This window comes from Labrus bergylta, chromosome 21, assembly GCF_963930695.1.
Source record: "Labrus bergylta chromosome 21, fLabBer1.1, whole genome shotgun sequence".
NCBI classification, from domain to species: domain Eukaryota; kingdom Metazoa; phylum Chordata; class Actinopteri; order Labriformes; family Labridae; genus Labrus; species Labrus bergylta.
In genome coordinates, this window is record NC_089215.1 from 20,895,487 (window position 1) to 20,915,766 (window position 20,280).

The 20,280-nt window shown below is 38.4% G+C and overlaps 1 protein-coding gene across 2 annotated transcripts; it reads left to right on the forward strand.

Moving 5' to 3' along the window:
* Positions 1-8,029, forward strand: nptx2b (neuronal pentraxin IIb). 2 transcript variants are annotated; one of them, XM_065949999.1, is made up of 5 exons: positions 1-727; positions 1,297-1,510; positions 2,110-2,354; positions 2,530-2,709; positions 5,403-8,029. In XM_065949999.1, the coding sequence occupies exons 1-5, from the start codon at positions 287-289 to the stop codon at positions 5,631-5,633; spliced, it is 1,311 nt and encodes a 436-aa protein (XP_065806071.1). In that variant the 5' UTR covers positions 1-286; the 3' UTR covers positions 5,634-8,029. The 2 variants fall into 2 exon arrangements, with proteins under 2 accessions (XP_065806071.1, XP_020511237.1); XM_020655581.3 differs by having other exon boundaries at positions 4-727; positions 1,291-1,510; positions 5,403-8,028.
* Positions 8,030-20,280: the final 12,251 nt, after the last annotated feature.

Here is a 20,280-nt window from a genome sequence, read left to right on the forward strand (position 1 = left end):
TCCGATCAGCACCACACATTGCGCTGTGTTGGAACCAGGAATAGTCCCGTTAACACAAGCCACATTAACCGGGCTTACAGGCTCCACTGATCGGATTTTCTGCTCAGAATTTTCTTAATTTTATGTGTTAGTGATGGCGCTACTATTATAGAATTAGATAGGCTGACACGTGGTGTTTTACTAGGTAGACGTTTCGGAGAACGTTTTTACGCACCAAATTTGAGACTGGATTTCCTATTTATTTGCTTTCCACTTTTATTCTTGACTTCCTTTTAAGCACGCAGGTATGTTCTCAGTTTTGTTCGGATTGTTGTGTTTTTGTGCACTGGTTTGCAGTCGACAGGCGAGTGGACAACCGGACGATGGAAAGAGGTACATTTGCAGGGCAGTTCCCATCAGCGGCGATGCCAGTTGTCCCGTTACTCTCTTACCGGAGCTTAACACCGGCGGCCAAGAAGAAGAGCTCAGAAACACCGTTATGCAGCTGCGAGAGACTATCCTACAGCAGAAGGAAAATATTTCCAAACAGCAAGGCACCATCAACGAGCTCACCACCAAGCTGTCTCTCTGCGCGTCCGCCACTGACGACAGGAGGTACGATAAGGCGGGTTCCTGGGGAAAAGACAAGCAAAACACAATGGGGGATGTTCCCAGGGATCCAAATGACACCATTGACAGTCTTCGGAAAACCATGCAAGGGCTCAAGGACCGGTTGGAGAACTTGGAGGTAAGTCGGAAACAATTGCGCAAAAGGGAAACATGTGGTGCCATGCCCACGCGTAAAAGCCAGGTTTGATTTTATTCAAGGATTTAAAAGCTTATCTTGTTGACCCAACGCTCAGCAGTAGGCACTTCCAGGAAACCATTAGAGTAGGTATTGTGGAGATCAAGAGAGACTCTGATTAGCCTTGAACTTCCTATTGAGTAGCTTTATGCCGAGAGAAAAATCAGACAAGCGCAAAAAGTAAAAAGCATGAAAAATATCTTCCCAAAAGTCTTTCTTCAAAGTGTCTTTTTTTACGTTTTCTTCTGAAAAAGGAAGGCAAATCCGGTGCTTTACATTACATAAAAGCACTAGCTGAGGCTTAATTAGTGACATGGATCATAAAATCGAGGGGTAAAAAAACAAAGCTTAACACCATTTTCCAAAGTGTTGGATAACATTTGCAGTGGAGTCATGCAGAACAATCGGTGATGTAAGGCATCACTTTCAGTCCTCAGGGGTTTATCTTATCATCTGGTCATCTTTGTGCACTTCCTGCTGATTTTGTAACCTCACTCTTTCCTTAGCAACAGCAGATGCGGGCCAACGTTTCCGGCGCCTCGTTCCCCAGCGAGCTTCGCGACCTGCTGCAGCGTCGACTCAGCCAGTTGGAAAAGCAGCTCCTGAAGAAGGTCAACAACCTGGAGGAGCAGAAGAGCATGCTGTCTAACGCCACGGCTGCCTACAGGATGAAGACTGAGAGCACGCTGAACGCACTGGTGGAGAGGATCAGTGAGCTGGAGAAAGGTAGAGTGCTGTCTGAGTGGGTTGCAACAGCTGCAACTTTGTCTGAAACATATTTTCATGAATAGATATATAAAGTGAGGGTGCTGTATTGTTTCCAATTTAAACCACCAATAACCTATTCTTGAAAATTAACAGGCAGAAGGCTCTAGCAGGATAGGTGAAGAGCAATGGATGGGCAGAGAAAGAGACAGGAATAATGACTTAAATAATGAAAATATAAGTATGAATGATAATAACGATTGTAGCAGAGGTGGTAAGTGCTGCCGCAGTTAACAAGGTTCCACAGAAACCTGTTAGGAGAGAATAAAACATCAGGGAAGATATTACGTTAGTGTCATGCAATAATAGCACATGAATGCATGCAGATAAAGAAAGAGAGGGAAGGAGAAGGAGGTGGCGTCCAATCCTGTAGCAGAATGACTATCCAGTCCAAGGCGAACATGAGCCTGCCCTAACTACAAGTTTAAGCAAAGCTTATGCTAAATGTTTTAAGCCTAATAGGAAGTAGTGCTGACGTTTCTTTGCTTTTATATGTAGGCAACAATGATGACATTAAAACACCACAAGCACATCTAACCTCTCTGTCTGTCTCATCACAGGAGGTGGAGACTACAAGTCCCCTGAGCAGTTCAAGCTTTCCCTTCCCCAGCGTACCAACTACCTGTACGGCCGAATCACCAAGAGTCTGCCCGAGATGTACGCCTTCACACTCTGCATGTGGATCAAGTCCAGTGCCAGTCCTGGCATTGGGACTCCCTTCTCCTACGGAGTCCCAGGGCAAGCCAATGAGATTGTGCTAATTGAATGGGGAAACAACCCAATAGAGCTGCTGATTAATGACAAGGTGAGTCATTTCTAGTGTGCAAAAACTATTAAACCTGCATGGTTGATCTTCCAAATGTCAGTGGGAGCTTCAACTTAATCCAAGCCTTCCTTATTGATACTTTCACGAACTTAGTATGTGCTATGCATTGCAATGAAAAGAAACAATAACTTAGCCCATCATATTCTGACCACAGGTTGCCCAGTTGCCTTTGGATGTACGTGATGGGAGGTGGCACCACATATGCATGTCCTGGACCACACGCGATGGTCAATGGGACGCGTACCAAGATGGCGAGAAGCTGGGAAGTGGGGACAACCTGGCAGCCTGGCACCCCATCAAACCTGGGGGAGTCATCATATTAGGGCAGGAACAGGTAAGAAAGCATCATCGGTGGTTAGACTTCTGTCTGTATGAGTAGATTTAGTCATCTCTCTCTCTAATGATTGAAGACAGCAACCACTTACCTGGAATTAGGCCAACATCACTAATGGCTTGTCTTCCATATTAACATTATTGACAGTGAAAGATGCTGACAATGAGGCGTCAAATGTGAAGTGCAGCATGTTCACATTTTCAAAAGCCAAAAAGCTTCAAACCGCATTGTCAAGTAGTTCAGTGTAGTGTTATTTATGGAGCACCTTAGCAAACAGCCGGTGGAAACAGGAAAATAAACCAGACATGAAGCAGCAGTGATGATGGTGACAGGTTGTCATGACGAATCCATTTATAAGACAACAGGAAACCTACCATTGGCAGAGGCTCCTGAAGTTTCTGAAGGACCTGTCTGTAGAGTTAGAATTAATCAGTGTCAAGTTTTGTGAAACTCAAAGTGAGACCTGTAGCATTCAACAATTCATATTGAATGTTTTTTTTTAAAACAATTGAATTGCACTGTTGGTCTGCCGGTACGTTTTCCACCACTTTGGTCCAGAGTGAAACAACTCAAAATTGGCAAACGGATTGCTTGAAACTTTGTGCTTAAATTCATTGTCCCCATAGGATGATATTTAGAACGGTTGTAGATGCCCAGACTTTTTATGTCAAGCACCACTAGTCATCAAAGTAGTCAGTTATCCAGGGAAGTATCTCTATATTTACTTGTCTGAGTCTACTCAAGTTTTCCAAAGACATTCATGTCCCAAGACAATAATGTATCCTAGTAACCTAATTGAATCCCCTACCATTTATATTATTACAATGAGGCTAACATGTGTGGGTTTAAAGTTCAAGTTTACCAAACTATTGGGAAGATTTGTATTGAATTTGGTTCACTGATTCATGCCTCCCTCAGGACGAACCATAATCACTTTTAAGATTTCAAGACCTTCTTAAGTGGCTGCATTATCTCAGCGAAATTGTAGTTTGGCCAACATGTTTAATGGCCAAATATATAAAATGTAATGACATTCCTTTAAAGGCTTTATATGCGATTTTTCACACTTAAATGTAATAGAAATCAAGTATATCCTCTGAAAATAACTCTGTGAGTCATGACTGTCTACAATGGGTGTAACACCCGAGTCCCACTGTCTGTGATGCTTTCAGAGTTTTCAGAGTCCTATCTTCACTTTGTTTACATTGCCCGGACGGCCGGCTGACTCCTCCCCTCGTGTATAAAAGTTGTTTAATTGAGGGACTAGAGAAAAGAAGAATAACATACTGTACTCACTGCTTAACTGTGTTTCTAGATCACGCTCATTTCAGGTAAATTTACATGCAGTGTGAAGATACGAGCATAATAAAGATCACTAGCATTAGCATGCTAACACAACAATGCAGCAACAATGTAGCATGTACAAAATAATCAAAATCAAATAATCAAAATCAAATATGTAGACAATGTAATAAATACATAGGAATAGCCATTTGAATAGATCTATACAAAACCTTAAAAATCTAAAAAATAAATATTCAATGTGTCACAATCAAAACCATCCAAGTAAATGTGTATGTTTTAGTGACTATTACCAATCTCAGCATGTTAACATTTGAAACTAACTAGAAAAAAAACAATGCAAACATCTGCTGGTCCTTGTGTGGATGTTAGCATACTTGTTTTAACGTTCAGCTACAATACTCCTCTCTAAAGTACAACCTCCCGAGGCCGCTAGCAAATTCTTACATAGATAGCATGCTCTTTGCCTACAAACCTGTGTGAATGTTCTGGATTGACAAAACCTTTGGCATTGATTTCAAAGGTGTGGGCAGGGATTATGCATCATAAATCACGTTTTTTAAATCCTTCGCACAGATTTGTGAGCTGGGAGTACAAATTACACACGGCTGTATATTTCTTCTCAGGATTACGCCATTGAGGCTACATTTTAAGATCGATAGTTTTTAAGGTTGATGTTTTGATCAGCTTCACCTTGAGGTCAAATTCGACCAAGTATTAACTGACTACTACATCCTACTTATAGATAGAAGTAGCAGAGTGTACTTACAGTTACACAGGCATTGTCCTGACTTATTTAGTCTTATTTTAGCTCTAGAGCTTTGGAGAAGATAAGCATCAAGGTTCTATAATCTTAATAAGAATCCAGTTACAAAATGAACATGTTTTTTTTTTCAACTTATTTTTTATTTCAATTTTTGGCACAGTACAGAAGAAAGAAATAGCATTTAAAAAAAACAAAAAAGAAACAACAACTACAAAGAAAAAAAAAGCAGAAAAAACACACATACAAGACACCCTGCCCTAGGTAAGGTTAAGGTAGTTTTTTATTTTTATTTTTTTATTGCATTAGCAACATCATGGCTGGACTCCATCTCTTAGTGAATTTGGGGGTTTGAAGCCTCACTAAGTGTGTTATTTGTTCCATTTTATACATGTCCCACAATTTCTGTATCCTTAAGTCATAATGAACATATTTAAACAAATATAGGGCCGTTTAAGTTCTTTGACATTTGCAACATTGAAGAGAAAAAGGTGATAACAATAATTAAACCTGAAAGTTTAATGACTGGTCCATAAATACTCCCAGTGTTCAGGAAGTTAATCACCTTTGGATACATCATAATATTTGCTGTTTAAGTTTCCATCCTGCTGTCTAATTGCCCTTGCAGGATGTGGTGGGCGGGCGCTTTGATGCCGGACAGGCTTTTGTGGGCGAGCTGAGTCAAGTGAACATTTGGGACCGTGTTCTGAAGCCGGCGGAGATCAGGTCTATGGCTAACTGCAGCTCTTATTTCCCTGGGAATGTGATCTCCTGGCTGCCAAGCAATGTTGAAGTGTTTGGGAGGGGAGCGTTTAAGCGGCCCTTGGAGATGTGTCAGGAGCGGCTGCCAAACGCTTAAAGCTCACTTACCTGCCTCTCTTTAGATTAGCGGGTTTCCATCCATTCAGCATTTTTTTTTTTTACTCTCTGTTTTCACTGGAAGAACGTTTGTGGAAATGATGTTACAATATTGTTTAATCTATTGTTTTTTTCACTCAATATTTCAAAGTTTGTGAACACATTTAGAAAAGTTATTTGTTTGCAGACGCTCTCAGTGATCAGCAGCTGTTTCATTTCTAGGAGAAAATCCGAGAGCCACTGTGTTCCAACAATTAAGGAACTTAATCTTTAATACAAGAGTATTTGTAAAAGGTTCCTTAAGGTACTGTTTCTAAAAAAAAATCCCATACACCTTCATTCCAACACATTCTCCAAGAGCTCCCCCCCCCCAATGCTCAAGCAAGCTTAAATTAACACTCACCTCAAGCTTTGAGGTAATGAAAATCCACCTTAGTCCCGCACAGACAGCACGCACACTGCTTCTTCTAAAAATACACTGACTCGCCGACAGTTTGCCTTTGACATGTGAGTTGGTTGCGTGATGTGTGGGAGTGAGTTACTGGAAAGATTAAAAGCAGGCAAATGTTATGTCTATTCCTTAACTATGGAGCAGGCTTAAGGCAAACCTCAATTACACCTCTGATCCAGACGGGATATTTCATTTAAAGGTAGAATACAACTGGAAAAGTTCAATGTAGCACTTTATTTGTTCTTTAGTACTGGTTTATGTGCAAAAGGCTTTTATTCCCTTGCAGAAATAGTAAAGTAGTTTTACGACTTACGTAAGTGTTAACTAAGACTTCATTTATTTCTTCTTGTCATGCATAATACCAGTGATACCAATAAGACTATCACAGTGCTTTTTTAATATCTTGCCTTTCCCATTTGAACAAACCCATGGTAAAATCAAACTGAAAAGATATTCATTATCTTCAATGTTGTGAAATATTTTTTACTCTTTGTGATTTGTGATATTGTTGAAGTGGATGAATGTTACAGATTAGATCTGAAACAAAACTCTCAAATATATATTTTGAAGTGAATGTACGTTAATTGTTGTATCTTCATCATTTGTGAACGATATTGTATTTTCTATTGTATTATTTTTTTGTTATTGTCCAAACAGATTTTAGTTTTATAATATAATCTCTGGTTTATGTAACAATTACCCATATTGTCTTGTGGCCTTCATAAGGAGACCCAAGTGCCGTTATTTTTTTTTCTAAGTGTTGAAAGTTGTACACCTGCCAATAAATGAACATGAGGAAAACAAAGAAAATGACTTCTTCATTTGTAAGTTATCACATTGATTCCAGCTAATATCACCCATTTTATGTGAGTTCAAATAAATCAAAGGTATGACAAAGTACAGTGAATCAGTGGTCTTTGTTTAAACATGAGGCAGATGTACACGAGTTTCAAATCGCCCTGTTAGCCGCAACTGTCAGACTGGCAAGGTGACATGAGCAGGTTTAGCACAAAGAGCTGATGAGGATCTTTAGCCTTAGATGGCTTGGGTCAACAGGTGTCCAGGGTGGCATTAGGAACACTTAACAGATGAGAGAGGCTAAAAGGTCAGCGCGGCCTCACAGACACACTCCCTTTGACAGAGCAGCCCCTGAAAACTACACAAGGTTTAAAGGATAAATAATGTCTGATCTGTATGACATTAAAATGCACCTCTTTGATATTTTTGGATAATCAAAGGTAAAGCAAATAAGACACCTGAACCAGATGTTTCTTTTTCTGTGATATACATTGTGGTATACATTTTGTTCCTGTCTTTACAACTTGTCATTTTCTAATGACACAGGATTGTGCTGTTGAAGGCTCTAATTGATCTGTTTTTTTATCTTTCTGGACTATCTGGTATGTGGATAATAAACAAGGTTGGTTTGTAAAACTTGGGTTGATCAGTTGCTACTTTTCAAACTCCTCCCCTCTGGTAGGCGTTACAGAACACTGTACGCAAAAACAACCTGTCATAAGAACAGTTTCTTCCCCCAGGCTGTCACTCTGATGAACGCTAAACAGTCACAGAGACCTGTGACTGTCAGACCTGTCACGGTGAAATGACTCTAAACCAACCGTCACTGTGAATATACAGATATGTATATATAGATATATAGATGTATTATTTAATTTAAATGATCAATCTACACACACTTATGTATGTAAATACTGTAATTGACATCTTAATTGACCCATCTGTCACATAACTGCATTTTACTTCTCATGTTACTTCAGCATCTTTTGCACTATTCACCACTGCACTGTGTCATATTTAGTCATGTAAATATTAGTCTTTTCTGATTGTGTTTATTGTTGATATTTAATGTTGTACCTGTACATAAGAGAGCACAGGTCAAAGTTAAATATCTTGTGTGTGTAAGCATACCTGGACAATAAATCTGATTCTGATTCTGATTCTGATTCTGATTCATAGAAACACAATGCAGATGTTAACACCAGTTCAACACTGATCATGACATAAGTGTGAATGCATTGTGTGGGTAACTTACTTCATGATAAGGCTGATTTAGGAGAAGGATTAAAAGAGTTTAATAGATTTAAAACAGTTCAGCAGCATCACTAGAGGGACTAAAGATGGACACCCTTTTCATATTGAAGATAAAGAGGTCAAACATAGCATCCCATCCTCTTCCTGAACCTCTTTCAAACAAATGAAGCGCTCTTTAATGTGTATGTGTGTAACTGTAGACTGGAATAGGACGAGACATTACTGCAAAACAACATTAATAGGGTAAATTGAATACAAAAAAATAACTATCTGAAATTAGTTATGATAGTATTCATTTTGTACGTTTTTTTGGTTCCAAACTTATTCCAGATCTCTACAATTCTGGGTCAAGATTGTAATTAGATGGGTGACAAGGGTCACTATTGAACAATTATAGGTCCAATCACACGCCTGAACATCTACTCAGATCCATTATTATGTACTTGTAAAGACTTCTAAATTACACTATCTGCTGAGCGGTGATCGGCAGACAGATAAAGTTAGCTTGTGAACATAATGGCAGAAGAATTAGAATCTAGAGCCAGACATTTTCCTCAGGAGTTAGCGAGGAATGGAACAGAAACCTCAAGAGAAAATCAACATTGTCATAGAATTAATGTCTCATCGCCTTAAGCTGTTTTCAGTTTAGTGGGAAAGTGGAATGACCATTCTTTGCTTTTTTAGCTTGTCTTTTTTTTCTTGTCTGAAATTATTAAAAAAAAAAAAAAAATTTTCAACATGAATCAGAAGTGGCGAAAAATGTGTTATGTCTGTGGCTCTGGTCCCATGGGCCCCCTTCAAATGTTAAAAAAAAAAAAAGTCTGCATTAAATAACCTCTTGTACCACCCATACTCTTAAACAAAGAAGTCAGCTATTTTGACTTTTATGACTTTCGCTCATATTTTCCAATTTACAGGGGGCACTCTTGAACAAACTTCTCTTCAGAGCTAGACCCATCCATCTCAAGTGTGTTTTTTTTCCACATTTGTGGATCGCCCTTCAATTGGAGTCTTTATGATTTAGAGCTATGCTCTTTTAAATTTGTGGACAGTTTCAGATTAACAACAGCACTGTTTTATTGGGCTTTCACACTTGCAGAAATCTCCTGAAAAACTCCTGATATGTGCAGGAGGAGCTGTATGTGTGAACCATAAACAGCCACATTTTTAGCTCGGATTTCACCTGGAGTTTCTCCTTCCGCAGCAAGTGGTGATGTTTATATCCTGTGACTGCTGCACAGTGCATAAAGTGTATACACACAACGATCTGTGCATGTAATTAAAAAAAAACTACACATAGTTTTGATATAAAGCCAAATATTCACATTATAGCATTGTATAGCGAGCTCTGTTGCTTCGTCCGCTGTCTCACCTCAAGAGACCCCTGAAATAATCAACTTTGAGGAGTGTATATGTGAAAACGTCTTTAGATTGATTGAAGTAGGTTAAGTGAAGTATTCACCTTGGCATATATAGCTCTCCCACAGTGCTTTCAGACAGCTGTTATTCATCACAACACTCACAATTAATGATGTTGAGACAACTCTAACAGAGGACAAGCTGTTACTAAACACCATCAAGGTCCTCAACCACATAAAAAACATCACACTGACGTCAGTGAAGTTGGAAAAGAATCATAGATTTTGTCTTGTTTAAGGAAAAATAAATTTCTTTAGTATATTCAGTCCTGTTTCTTTGAACACTTATTACAACACAGTCCGGTAAGATTTACGTCTCACCAGGTATCTCGTTCACTGTGACCTAGTCTGTGCTTAGAGTGTAATAGGTGTTTGTATAATGTGCAACTTTTGAGTTTTAAGCCAGCAAAGTAGATGTTTTGTCCTTTCTGCAGTGTGAAGAGTGTGTTTTGAATTGGATGGTTACATTGATACAGCACTTTACACAGCACGGACAAATCTTAAGCATCTCTTGAATGGTAAGGAACCTGGTGCAGATATCAATGTTGTAGACTGTAGTAGATTTGTCCAGCTTCTTTTTAATCAAGACTGTTTCCACCAGTGACTCTGCAGACAAGGATTTTTACTTTTCCAGTGAACTATCTTCACAAATCACTATCCAATTTGAAATTGGCTCTAAATCTTGTACTGATTCATCCAAATCGTCGTTATCATCGTTTTCAGGACTTACAATAAAGGGTTATAATAAAATACCTGTCAGATTAATAAAATTCAAATATGGTTATACTATGTGTGTATGCAATGTAGGTGACAACCTCCAATGTTGGTAAAAAAAAGCTAATGTGAAAGTAAAAAAAGCTTTTTCCCATTTTACTACTTCAGATTTGCTCCAAAACCAATGATTCCAATTATGTTCCCTAATAAGAAGGCCATTTTTACAACTGTATTGAATATGTTTACACATGGTAAAATACTAATTAGCTCAAATCTTTATTAACTCATCAGTTTTAAATACATTAAGGCCAAGAGGTATGCATGCAAGACAAATACGTGGTGTGGTTGATTTGACAGACAGGTGGGTGCATTAGTCAGTCATTAAGATCCATCTGAAATGACTAAACTGCACTTCCTGGTCTGTTTCTAGATTAGCCGATAGTTACTTGGAGTTAACATTTTCAATATGGCATCATGGTTGGGCTTCGTAACACCTCTAAAGAAATTAATGGGTGAAACAACTGAAACTATGTCCATGTTTTATGTAGTCTATGGTTTAAGCAAAAAAGCAAATATTAGCCAAACTGCCCTAAGTGATCCATAAGCATTTTCTATACCAAGTGTCAGTCTGTTGGCATTTCCATTATGAGGATGGTAGCAAGCTGACAGCAGCACTAGCATCACAGAGTTTCTCTGTAGTATTGCTTTACACTCATACCTCAAAGTCAATACTAATTTTAAGCATGTTTTAGAATGCAGTGTGTTCACACTGGAAAACAGTGATATAAATACACTATCCTCCCAGGCAAACATCCATGCCAGTGTTGTGTCTAGATCTTTTTGATTGGGGTGGACCCACTGAAGCAAAGATATATTGTTGTGGCCAAATGGCCATATGAATTATTTACAGTGAAAAAATCGTAAAGAGCCAAACATTAATGACTTATTTGTTTATATTATTGATTATTCTGGTTTAATTTGGTTTTACATTGTGTTAATTGATTTGGGGGTATCTGTGTATTTGTTTGAAGCCATCACATTAAGTAAAAGAAGAAACACACAGTGAACAGGACAACAGAGGAAACACTGGTCCGGTCGTGAGTAAACAAATAAATGATGAATGGATCGGCGTTCAACGCTTTGTATGACATGTCGGAAATGTTGGATGACAATTAAAATACAAGAGTCGATATGAACAGACTGAAGAAGAGTGCAAATTAACGTGTTTATGGATGTGGGCTGTGTTTAAAGAGTTGACGGACGGCGCTGATTTAAATGCAACGCAATATAGGCAAGGGAGCGTCACGAAATGACGTCTTGCTGCGCTCCGCAAAAAATAAATAAACAAAACTGTCATCATAATAACGAGTGATAAATAAAATAAAGCATGGAAATTCCCAAGACCTCTGCCGAGGCAGAAGAAATGTTAAAAGCTCTCAAAGCATCCCGCAAAAGGAAAATTAGGAGCGTGCACAAGGAAAATGAACGAAATAAAAGCTTTGCAGCATGATGGTGGATGTATTGATGATGTCAATAAAGGTTTAAAAACTTTTCATGAAACGGTGGCTCATTTCAATGATGTGCATATCTCTGTGCAAAGGCTCTTATCAGAGGCTGAGAAAGAGGAGGATCATGAAGACTGGTTTGAGCCTAGGATGATCAACTTTAAATATTGTGTGAAAGAGGTTGAAATATGGAAAAAGAAACAAATTGCACAATTGAGGATTGAACCTCAGGACAGCATCTCTAATGTGTCAAGAAAATCAAGAGGATCAAAGGCTTCTTCCTCAGCATCATTGGCATGTAGGAAGGCAGCTGCTGAAAGTGCTGCCCTGCTGGCCAAAGCTGCTGCATTAAAGGACAAACATGCACTGTTACTGCAAGAAGCAAAGTTGAAGACAGAATTGGAGAACATGGAGCTCAACGCAGAAATTGCAGCATCAGCTGCCAAAATAAAAATTCTCCAAAACACTCAAATGGATGAGATGTACCCAGGACCTGGAGTGGAGGAAGAAACTCGATTGGATGGAATGAATGCATATCTGGATGAAAATAGACAAAGGAAAATAGACTTTATGAATCCTGAGGTCTCACCGGTGGAGTTTATGAGAATGGGTGCAGTGCCTAAAACACCCCTTCAGAAAACTGTTGAAACAATGCATCATCAAAGCGATTTTCACAATCAACTAAAGATTCAAAGCCTTCCAGGTTACACAGTATGGATGACTCAGTCTGTAGCCACGACAATCATGATAACATTAACACAGGGCAAAGACAGAATGACATTACTGAACTTATAATAATGCAACAAAAACTAGCCATGCTGCCGACTATGAAGATAACAATATTTGATGGTGATCCTATGGCATATAAATCTTTTATGCAGGCATTTAAGCACCTTATTGAGGATAAAACCAATAGCAGCCAGGATAGGCTCTATTTTCTTGCGCAATACACCTCAGGCCAGCCTAAAAGTCTTGTCCGAAGCTGTCTACATATGGATGCACAAAGAGGTTTTATAAACGCCAAACAACTATTAAAGGAGCACTATGGGGATGAAATCAAAATATCCTGTGCTTATTTGGAAAAGGCATTGAAATGGATGCTTATTAAAGCTGATGATGGAGGAGCGCTGAATGCATATGCAATGTACTTGAGAGGATGCTGTAATGCTATGCAGGATTTGCAGCACATGGAGGAGCTTGATATTCCCTCAACTTTAAGGTCAATCGCATCCAAATTTCCTTATAAACTTCGAGAAAGATGGCGAATGGCAGCCTATGATGTTTTGCAAAGAACAAACAGGAGAGCTAGATTCCAACACCTTGTGGAGTTCATTAAAACAAGCAAATATACTTCTGGATCCATTGTTTGGAGATATTCAAGACCACCACCTGTCAAACAAAAGGATGGTAACAAGAAACCAAACAGTGAACCTAAAAGCACATAAGAGCCAAGGTAGCAGCTTTGCTACTATAATAACAACAGACTTACAGACAGACAGAAGGCAGTGCTTCACACCCATGTATGGGACAGCACTGCACATTCAAACAGCTGCCAGCAGGTGGCAGTCCTGCTTCTCAATGCACTTTCTGTAAAAACAAGCATGTACTAACAGATTGTGTAAAATTTAAAGTCCTTCCACACAAGAAAAAGGTTGATTTCCTAAAAACAAATGGTCACTGCTTTGGATGTTTAATAAAAGGACATATAAGCAAAAACTGCAAACGAAGGCTGACATGTCAAAAGTGTAACAGGAATCACCCAACAATTTTACACAGAAGGCATAGGAACGACAAATCAAAAACTCAAACCCAATGCTAGCCCTACACAAAACAAAAGAATGCAGTGCTCTTGTTTCAGCGGATGAAGTAACTGGGGCCGGTAGGGACTGCGCATTAGCCATTGTGCCAGTCAGAGTAAAAGTTGATAAAGGGAATAAATTCATCTCAACTTATGCATTCCTCGATCCTGGCAGCTCTGCATCATTTTGCACAGAGCATCTGATGAAGCAGCTAAACCCTAAAGCAAGGAGAACTACGGTTGTCTTAAAAACCATGGGGCAGGAAAGGCCTATAAAGAGTTATGAACTCACTGGATTGGAGATCGGTAACTTGGAGGGCAGCACCTACCTTAACCTACCCAGTGTTCACACATCAAGGATCTCGAAAGATGGCCATATCTAAACAGAATACAACTGAATGAAATTGATGCTGATATTGATCTTCTAATAGGAGTTGATGTGCCTAAAGCAATGGACCCATGGGACATAATAAATAGCCAAGGAAATGGACCATATGCAGTCAAGACAGTGTTTGGATGGGTGGTAAATGGGCCACTTTATTCTTGTTCTGCTGTGGAATCTGGACCCGTGGTAGCAATGGCCAATCGAATATCAGTTGGTCAACTAAAGGATCTCCTGATAAGACAATATAATCAGGACTTCCCTGAAAAGGCCTATGAAGAGAAAAATGAAATGTCAGATGAGGACAGAAGATTCATGAAGATCGCATCAACCTCAGTTGTACAAAAGGATGGACACTATCACCTACCTTTGCCTTTTCGCAACGAAGAGACTGTAATGCCTGACAACTATGAAATGGCAGAACAGCGCACCTTAAATCTTCTCAGGAGATTCAAAAGGGATGAAGGTTATGCAATGGAGTACAAAACTTTCATGGATGATGTGTTCAAGAAAGGATTTGCAGAGAAAGTGCCAACTGAACAGCTAGATCGGAGAGACGGACAGGTATGGTACATACCTCATCACAGTGTTTACCATCGTCAGAAAGGAAAACTAAGAGTTGTGTTTGACTGTGCTTCATCCTACAAAGGCACATCTTTTAACAAAGAACTCCTCCAAGGTCCTGACCTGGCAAATACTCTCATTGGAGTTCTACTCAGGTTTCGACAGGAACAAATAGCTTTCATGGCGGATATTGAGGCAATGTTCTATCAGGTAATGGTTAATGACAACCATAGGGACTTCCTCAGGTTTCTATGGTGGCCTTGTGGAGACACCAACAAACCCTTGGAAACCTATAGAATGAAGGTTCACCTCTTTGGCGCTGTTTCTTCGCCTAGCATTGCCAATTTTGCTCTAAAACAAACAGCAGAAGACAACAACTACAAGTACGAAAAAGAGGTAACTGAATCAATCCAACACAATTTCTATGTTGACGACTGCCTCAAATCAGTGGCCACAGTAGATCAAGCCATCAAGCTTATCAGAGACCTCAAAGAAGCTTGCTCTCAGGGAGGCTTCTCATTGACCAAATGGGTCTGTAATAGCCGCCAAGTTCTGTTGAGTATTCCTGAAAATCAAAGAGCAAAGAATCTCAAGGAACTAAATCTGGACAGAGAGAAACTGCCAGTTGAAACGGCTCTCGGGATCCAATGGAATACTGAAAGTGATTCCTTTACCTTCAAAATCGCCATCAAGAACAAAGCCCTCACAAGAAGGGGTATTCTTTCCATGGTTAGCTCAATCTATGATCCGTTGGGATTCCTTGCCCCTTTCATTCTCAAGGCCAGGCAAATACTCCAAGAACTCTGCAAATTAAAATGTGGATGGGATGAAATCATCCCAGGAAAACTGACTAAGCAATGGCAGATCTGGGTTACAGGTTTGGATCAGCTCAGCAGATTTCAAGTGGACAGATGTATAAAACCTGAGAATTTTGGCCCAATCAGGACTACAGAACTCCATCACTTCTGTGATGCGAGCAAAATGGGTTATGGCACTGTGAGTTACCTCAGGTTTACAAATGTTGCTGGACAAGTCCATGTCATATTCATTATGGGGAAATCCAGGGTCCCTCCTCTCAAACAGATTACGATCCCCAGGTTGGAGCTGACAGCGGCGACACTTGCTGTAAAGGTGGACAGGATGTTGAAAAGAGAACTACAAGTAGAAATCAAAGACTCTATATTCTGGACAGACAGCACCTCTGTGCTAGGATATATTCATAATCATACAAAGAGATTCCACACTTTTGTTGCCAACAGACTTTCAGCTCTAAAGACAACCGAGCAGACGTGGCATCACGTGGGCTGCATGTTGAACCCTTCCTAGAGTCAAGATGGCTCAAGGGTCCCAAGTATCTGGAACTGCAAGAAACAGCTTGGCCAGAGACCCCGAAGAAATTGAGATAAATTCCTCCTGATGATCCAGAGATAAAAAATAAATAATAATAAATAAATAAATAAATAAATAAATAAAAAAAACGAGGCATCTATTAATAGTCTAAGCATGGTGGAGAAAAATCCAACCAGCAAGCTGATTCAGTATTTCTCATCATGGAACAGACTACAAAAAGGTTGGATCTTCAAGTTCAGAGAACAACTTCTTTTATTAAATCAAAGAAAAAAAATCTGCAAAAACTGACCTAAACTCAAGCTGGACATCTGCAAAAACCCGCTACATTATATAGCAATCTGTTTGTTTATTTTATTTTATGAAGTTTTCTATTAATAAATATAGTTTATAAGTTGACTTTGGATCCGCGGCTGCCTTTTGTTTTTATTTGATAGCGTGTTAAACCCGCTCAGCAACAGCTTACCTAATTGATTTTGTTTGAAGCCATCACATATATTGTCTTCTCTTTGTGAGGTCAGGATGGCAACAGCTTTCCAAGGCTACAGTTTTTGATTGATATCCAAAGTGCCCATATATTTTCATCCTCTGTTAGTATTAGAACAATTCATAACACAAACCAACAGACAAACTGGATCAAGAATTACACAACAACAAAAAAGGTAACACTTTATGATAAACATCATCTATAAAGGGTAAATACGGGTAAATAGATAGTTAATTAACCATTAGTTAAAAGTTATTTACTGTTAACAATGAAATTATAGTTAATGTTTGCTAATGATCTGTAATGCTATAATTTATGTTATGTTAACTGTTTATTGATACACACATTATAACATTTCATACACTTTATAAAGTGTTTGTTAATGATGACCAAATGATTTATAAACACCTTTAAGAAATGGTTTATTAAACATCTATAAACATTACAGAGATCAGCGTTTCCCCTAGGTTTACAGCGTTGGGGGGGTGGGGACAAGCTGACATTTTGTCATATTTTATAAAGCGTCTATTAACATTATTTGGATGGTTATTATAAGTTGGAATTGAAGATTATAATCCCTTATTAGTACTTTGTAAAGCGTCTAAATATTTTTCAGAGATAATTAATAATTGGTTTATAAACCATCTACAATTATTATCTGGATGGTTATTGTAAAGTTGGAACTGATGTTTATAATACTTTGTAAATGGTTAATAAATAATGTGTAGAGCATCTATTAACATTATTTGGATGGTTATTATAAAGTTGGAATTGATGTTTATAAAACGTTAACGATTGCTTTTTACATGGTTTATAAACCATTCATAAACAAAATGTGAATGACTATTATAAAGTTGCAACAAATGCTTGTAATATTTATAATGAATGAAATATTAAGTGGTTTATAAAACATCAAGTAAAACACATTTATAAACAGAAAGTCATGGGATTTCAAAAACAATTAACACAACTCAGAAATTACAACTTCATTTTAATGCAACCGTTTTTTCCCCAATTTTTGCAACAGCAAACTTAACAAACAGCATATGGGACCAGAGAGACACAAACAATCAATAAATTGGCAAAGTCAAATACATGGTTGCTGCTGCTACTTCAATTTCTCAATGATTCGACCCCTATAATTGTCACTTGCAGCTATATTTGATTTGTATCTATTTACTTCTGTAGCCCTTCTTACAGTTCAGTAATGGTCTAAACAGTATTAGAATTTGATCTTATATGTTGTCATCAATGTGAATGTAGACCAATATCAAAAGAAACTAGATTGTTAAGAGCCAGAGAATTTGAATATCAATAAAGAGAATTTCCACACCAGAATGAAAGTTTGAACCTGTATATTAAATACACAAAATATGGTTCATACATACATAGATAAACAGGTATGACAGATGTGAAAAATAACAAACTAAAATGATAAAGTGCAAACGAAAAGAAAACCCTTTTTGTCCCTTATGACTACGTGCCAGTGTTTGTCATACCACACGATGAGCAAGGAAGGGAAAATCCTTCTAAAGTAAAAGTAACAGTCATGATCCGGCTCACCACCCAGCCAACAGGACTGGGAATCTGTGCAATCTGGAAGCACTGGAATCTGTGAATATCTGGATCTGAGGACAATCTGGAATCCGTAGTCCTCTGTGGAATGGACCTCGGGCTGTCCGATGATTTCCAACCCGTCACCACAACGTGACCTATAAATAAGGTCAGATCATTTCTCTCAATTATCATTCTGTAATCAAATCAATTGCTGCAGGCTACTATGAAAATAAAGAGCTTAATATTTCAGTAAACCCATAAGGCAAATCAAAATCTCAGTTTAGTTGTACAACAACGCTTAAATTCCTTTTCCCCATTAGCATTAAGCTTTGTATCATTAGAAACCTGGTAGTATTTTTGAATGGTCGTGCATCCCGCCCTCATTTTCCCCTGAGATGGGAAATCTTTGTATTTCTAAGTCTGAAAAGGAGCTTCCAGTGACGCAAAATGACAACTACAACGCTAGTTCATCATATTTTCAACCACTGGAGCTACAGACCAATCACAGGTCAGTGGGTAGGACCTCACTCCCAGAATTGAAACTTAACGTTCGCCATATTGCTTGGAAGCTATGCTAACAGGCTGTATGGAGAAAGCTGATAATGGCGGCCAGGGTCCGCCGGCGCTGGCCGCGGGGCAGTCGCAACACAAGACGGGCCTGCCGGCAGCAACCGTATTGCTGTATTGCTGGGCGCGCTGCCAGTTCAGCAGCAGAGACAGGAGGGGAGGAGGGGGGGGTGAGTATTTAAAAACTAAATTGCCATTGTGGGATTTTAATAATTGGAGAGCCCTGGTTGGTTGAATTCCTCTACTAATGGTAAACCCCGCCTGTGCTTTCCCATGGTGCCATAAACTTAGATTAAAAGTGCATAGTGAAATCTAATATTTAATCCAATCAGGCTATGGAAGCCCATTTCCACCAGTTAAAAATATCAAAATTTAAACTTTGTTTTATTGCTCATATTAAGTCAAAATGATGAGGTAAAAAGTCGGAATTATGAGATGAAAAGTTAATGCACTCCAAAATAAATAAATACAAGTATTTTTATTTTTATTTTAGGGTTGCAAATTTCTGTAACTTCTTCAGAATTATGAATTTAAAATAAAACAAATAATAATGTCACCTTGCATGTCCTAAAATTGCAAATTGCATTAAAAAAAGAAGAAATCAAAGAATCAAACAAATCCGTGGGGAATGTTATAGGCTGCATGCAGTGTGTGTTCATGGTCAGAAGACTAGAAAAGTGCTGTGAGTCCAGTCCATTTACCATTTTGAATATATTGTAATGTAGTTTACCAAACCAAAGACTATTAAGTGCTTGCTCTTTAAAAACACTTTGGTATGTTTTTGTTGTAAAGGAGATAACACTTTAGGTGTGTTACTTGTGCATTTTACTTTAAGTGAGGATTTAGATTGTCTGTAAAAGAGCCTTAGAAATCAAAGTGGCAGCCACATCTTTATCAAAGCAAGAAAAGGTTGAAATAGGCCTACCACACAAAGATAAGTAGAGGGGATTGTAAACACGTGTGGTTTGGTCAGCCTTTCAGTATAAATATTATGAGGGTGGAGCACAAAGCCGACAGATACTTCAACCACCTGAATAACAGCACCACCTGGTGTCCTTTTTTGGAAGAGGGGGTTAATCAGATAAAATTGAGAAAAACAGTGTTTAATATTTTTAGAAGTCCCTATCTGCAGGCGCAATTTAAAGATTAAAAGATTGGGGTAAAAAAAAAAATTGGCTAAAAATAAGTCCCAGTTTTATATATTTTAAAAAAATGTAGATTGTAGATTTAAATAGCCTACATTCAAGTAAATAATGTGTAGGCTACTTCAAATCTCCATAGTAACCCAGGTTGCTAGGAGACGATTCTAGAATTAAGTAATTTTAACAAAAACAAAGTCAAAGTACAAATCTCAGTGAGAGACAGCAGCAAATATTCACTGTGGTGTCAAAGTTTGATATTTTGGAGGATTTCTTGGACAAAGATCTTCATCAAGGACTTTTTGTTCTCCAAACATCGACTGAACATCATCACGAAGCTCAAGAGTGTCAACATGGACGACGTAAGATTGATTCTTTGAATAAAACTGTTTTACTGTCGACACGATCGTAACTTTGAGATTAAACGAGGATTGATTAAAGTTTATTAAATTACATTTTAAACTGACATTAGCACATGACAGACGTTTGACACAAACTGAAAATAGTAACACAATTTAATTTAAGGCTTCAGACCAGGTCGAGTTCAAATAGACAACAACAAGATAAATAATGAAAGTAAACTAACTTTGTCCCAGATGTTGGACTGATGTGCGTTTGTCTCAATTTTCATCCTTTATTATTTTCTCATCGTTAAGGTCTTAATTCA

What these genes read in the sequence shown, in the direction of transcription:
- nptx2b (XM_020655581.3), top strand. Translation starts at nt 287, where the DNA reads ATGTTCTCAGTTTTGTTCGGATTGTTGTGTTTTTGTGCACTGGTTTGC. An exon ending in ACCGGTTGGAGAACTTGGAG is followed by an intron (nt 728 to 1,290) that starts GTAAGTCGGAAA and finishes CTCTTTCCTTAG; the next exon opens with CAACAGCAGATGCGGGCCAA. An exon ending in TCATATTAGGGCAGGAACAG is followed by an intron (nt 2,710 to 5,402) that starts GTAAGAAAGCAT and finishes TTGCCCTTGCAG; the next exon opens with GATGTGGTGGGCGGGCGCTT.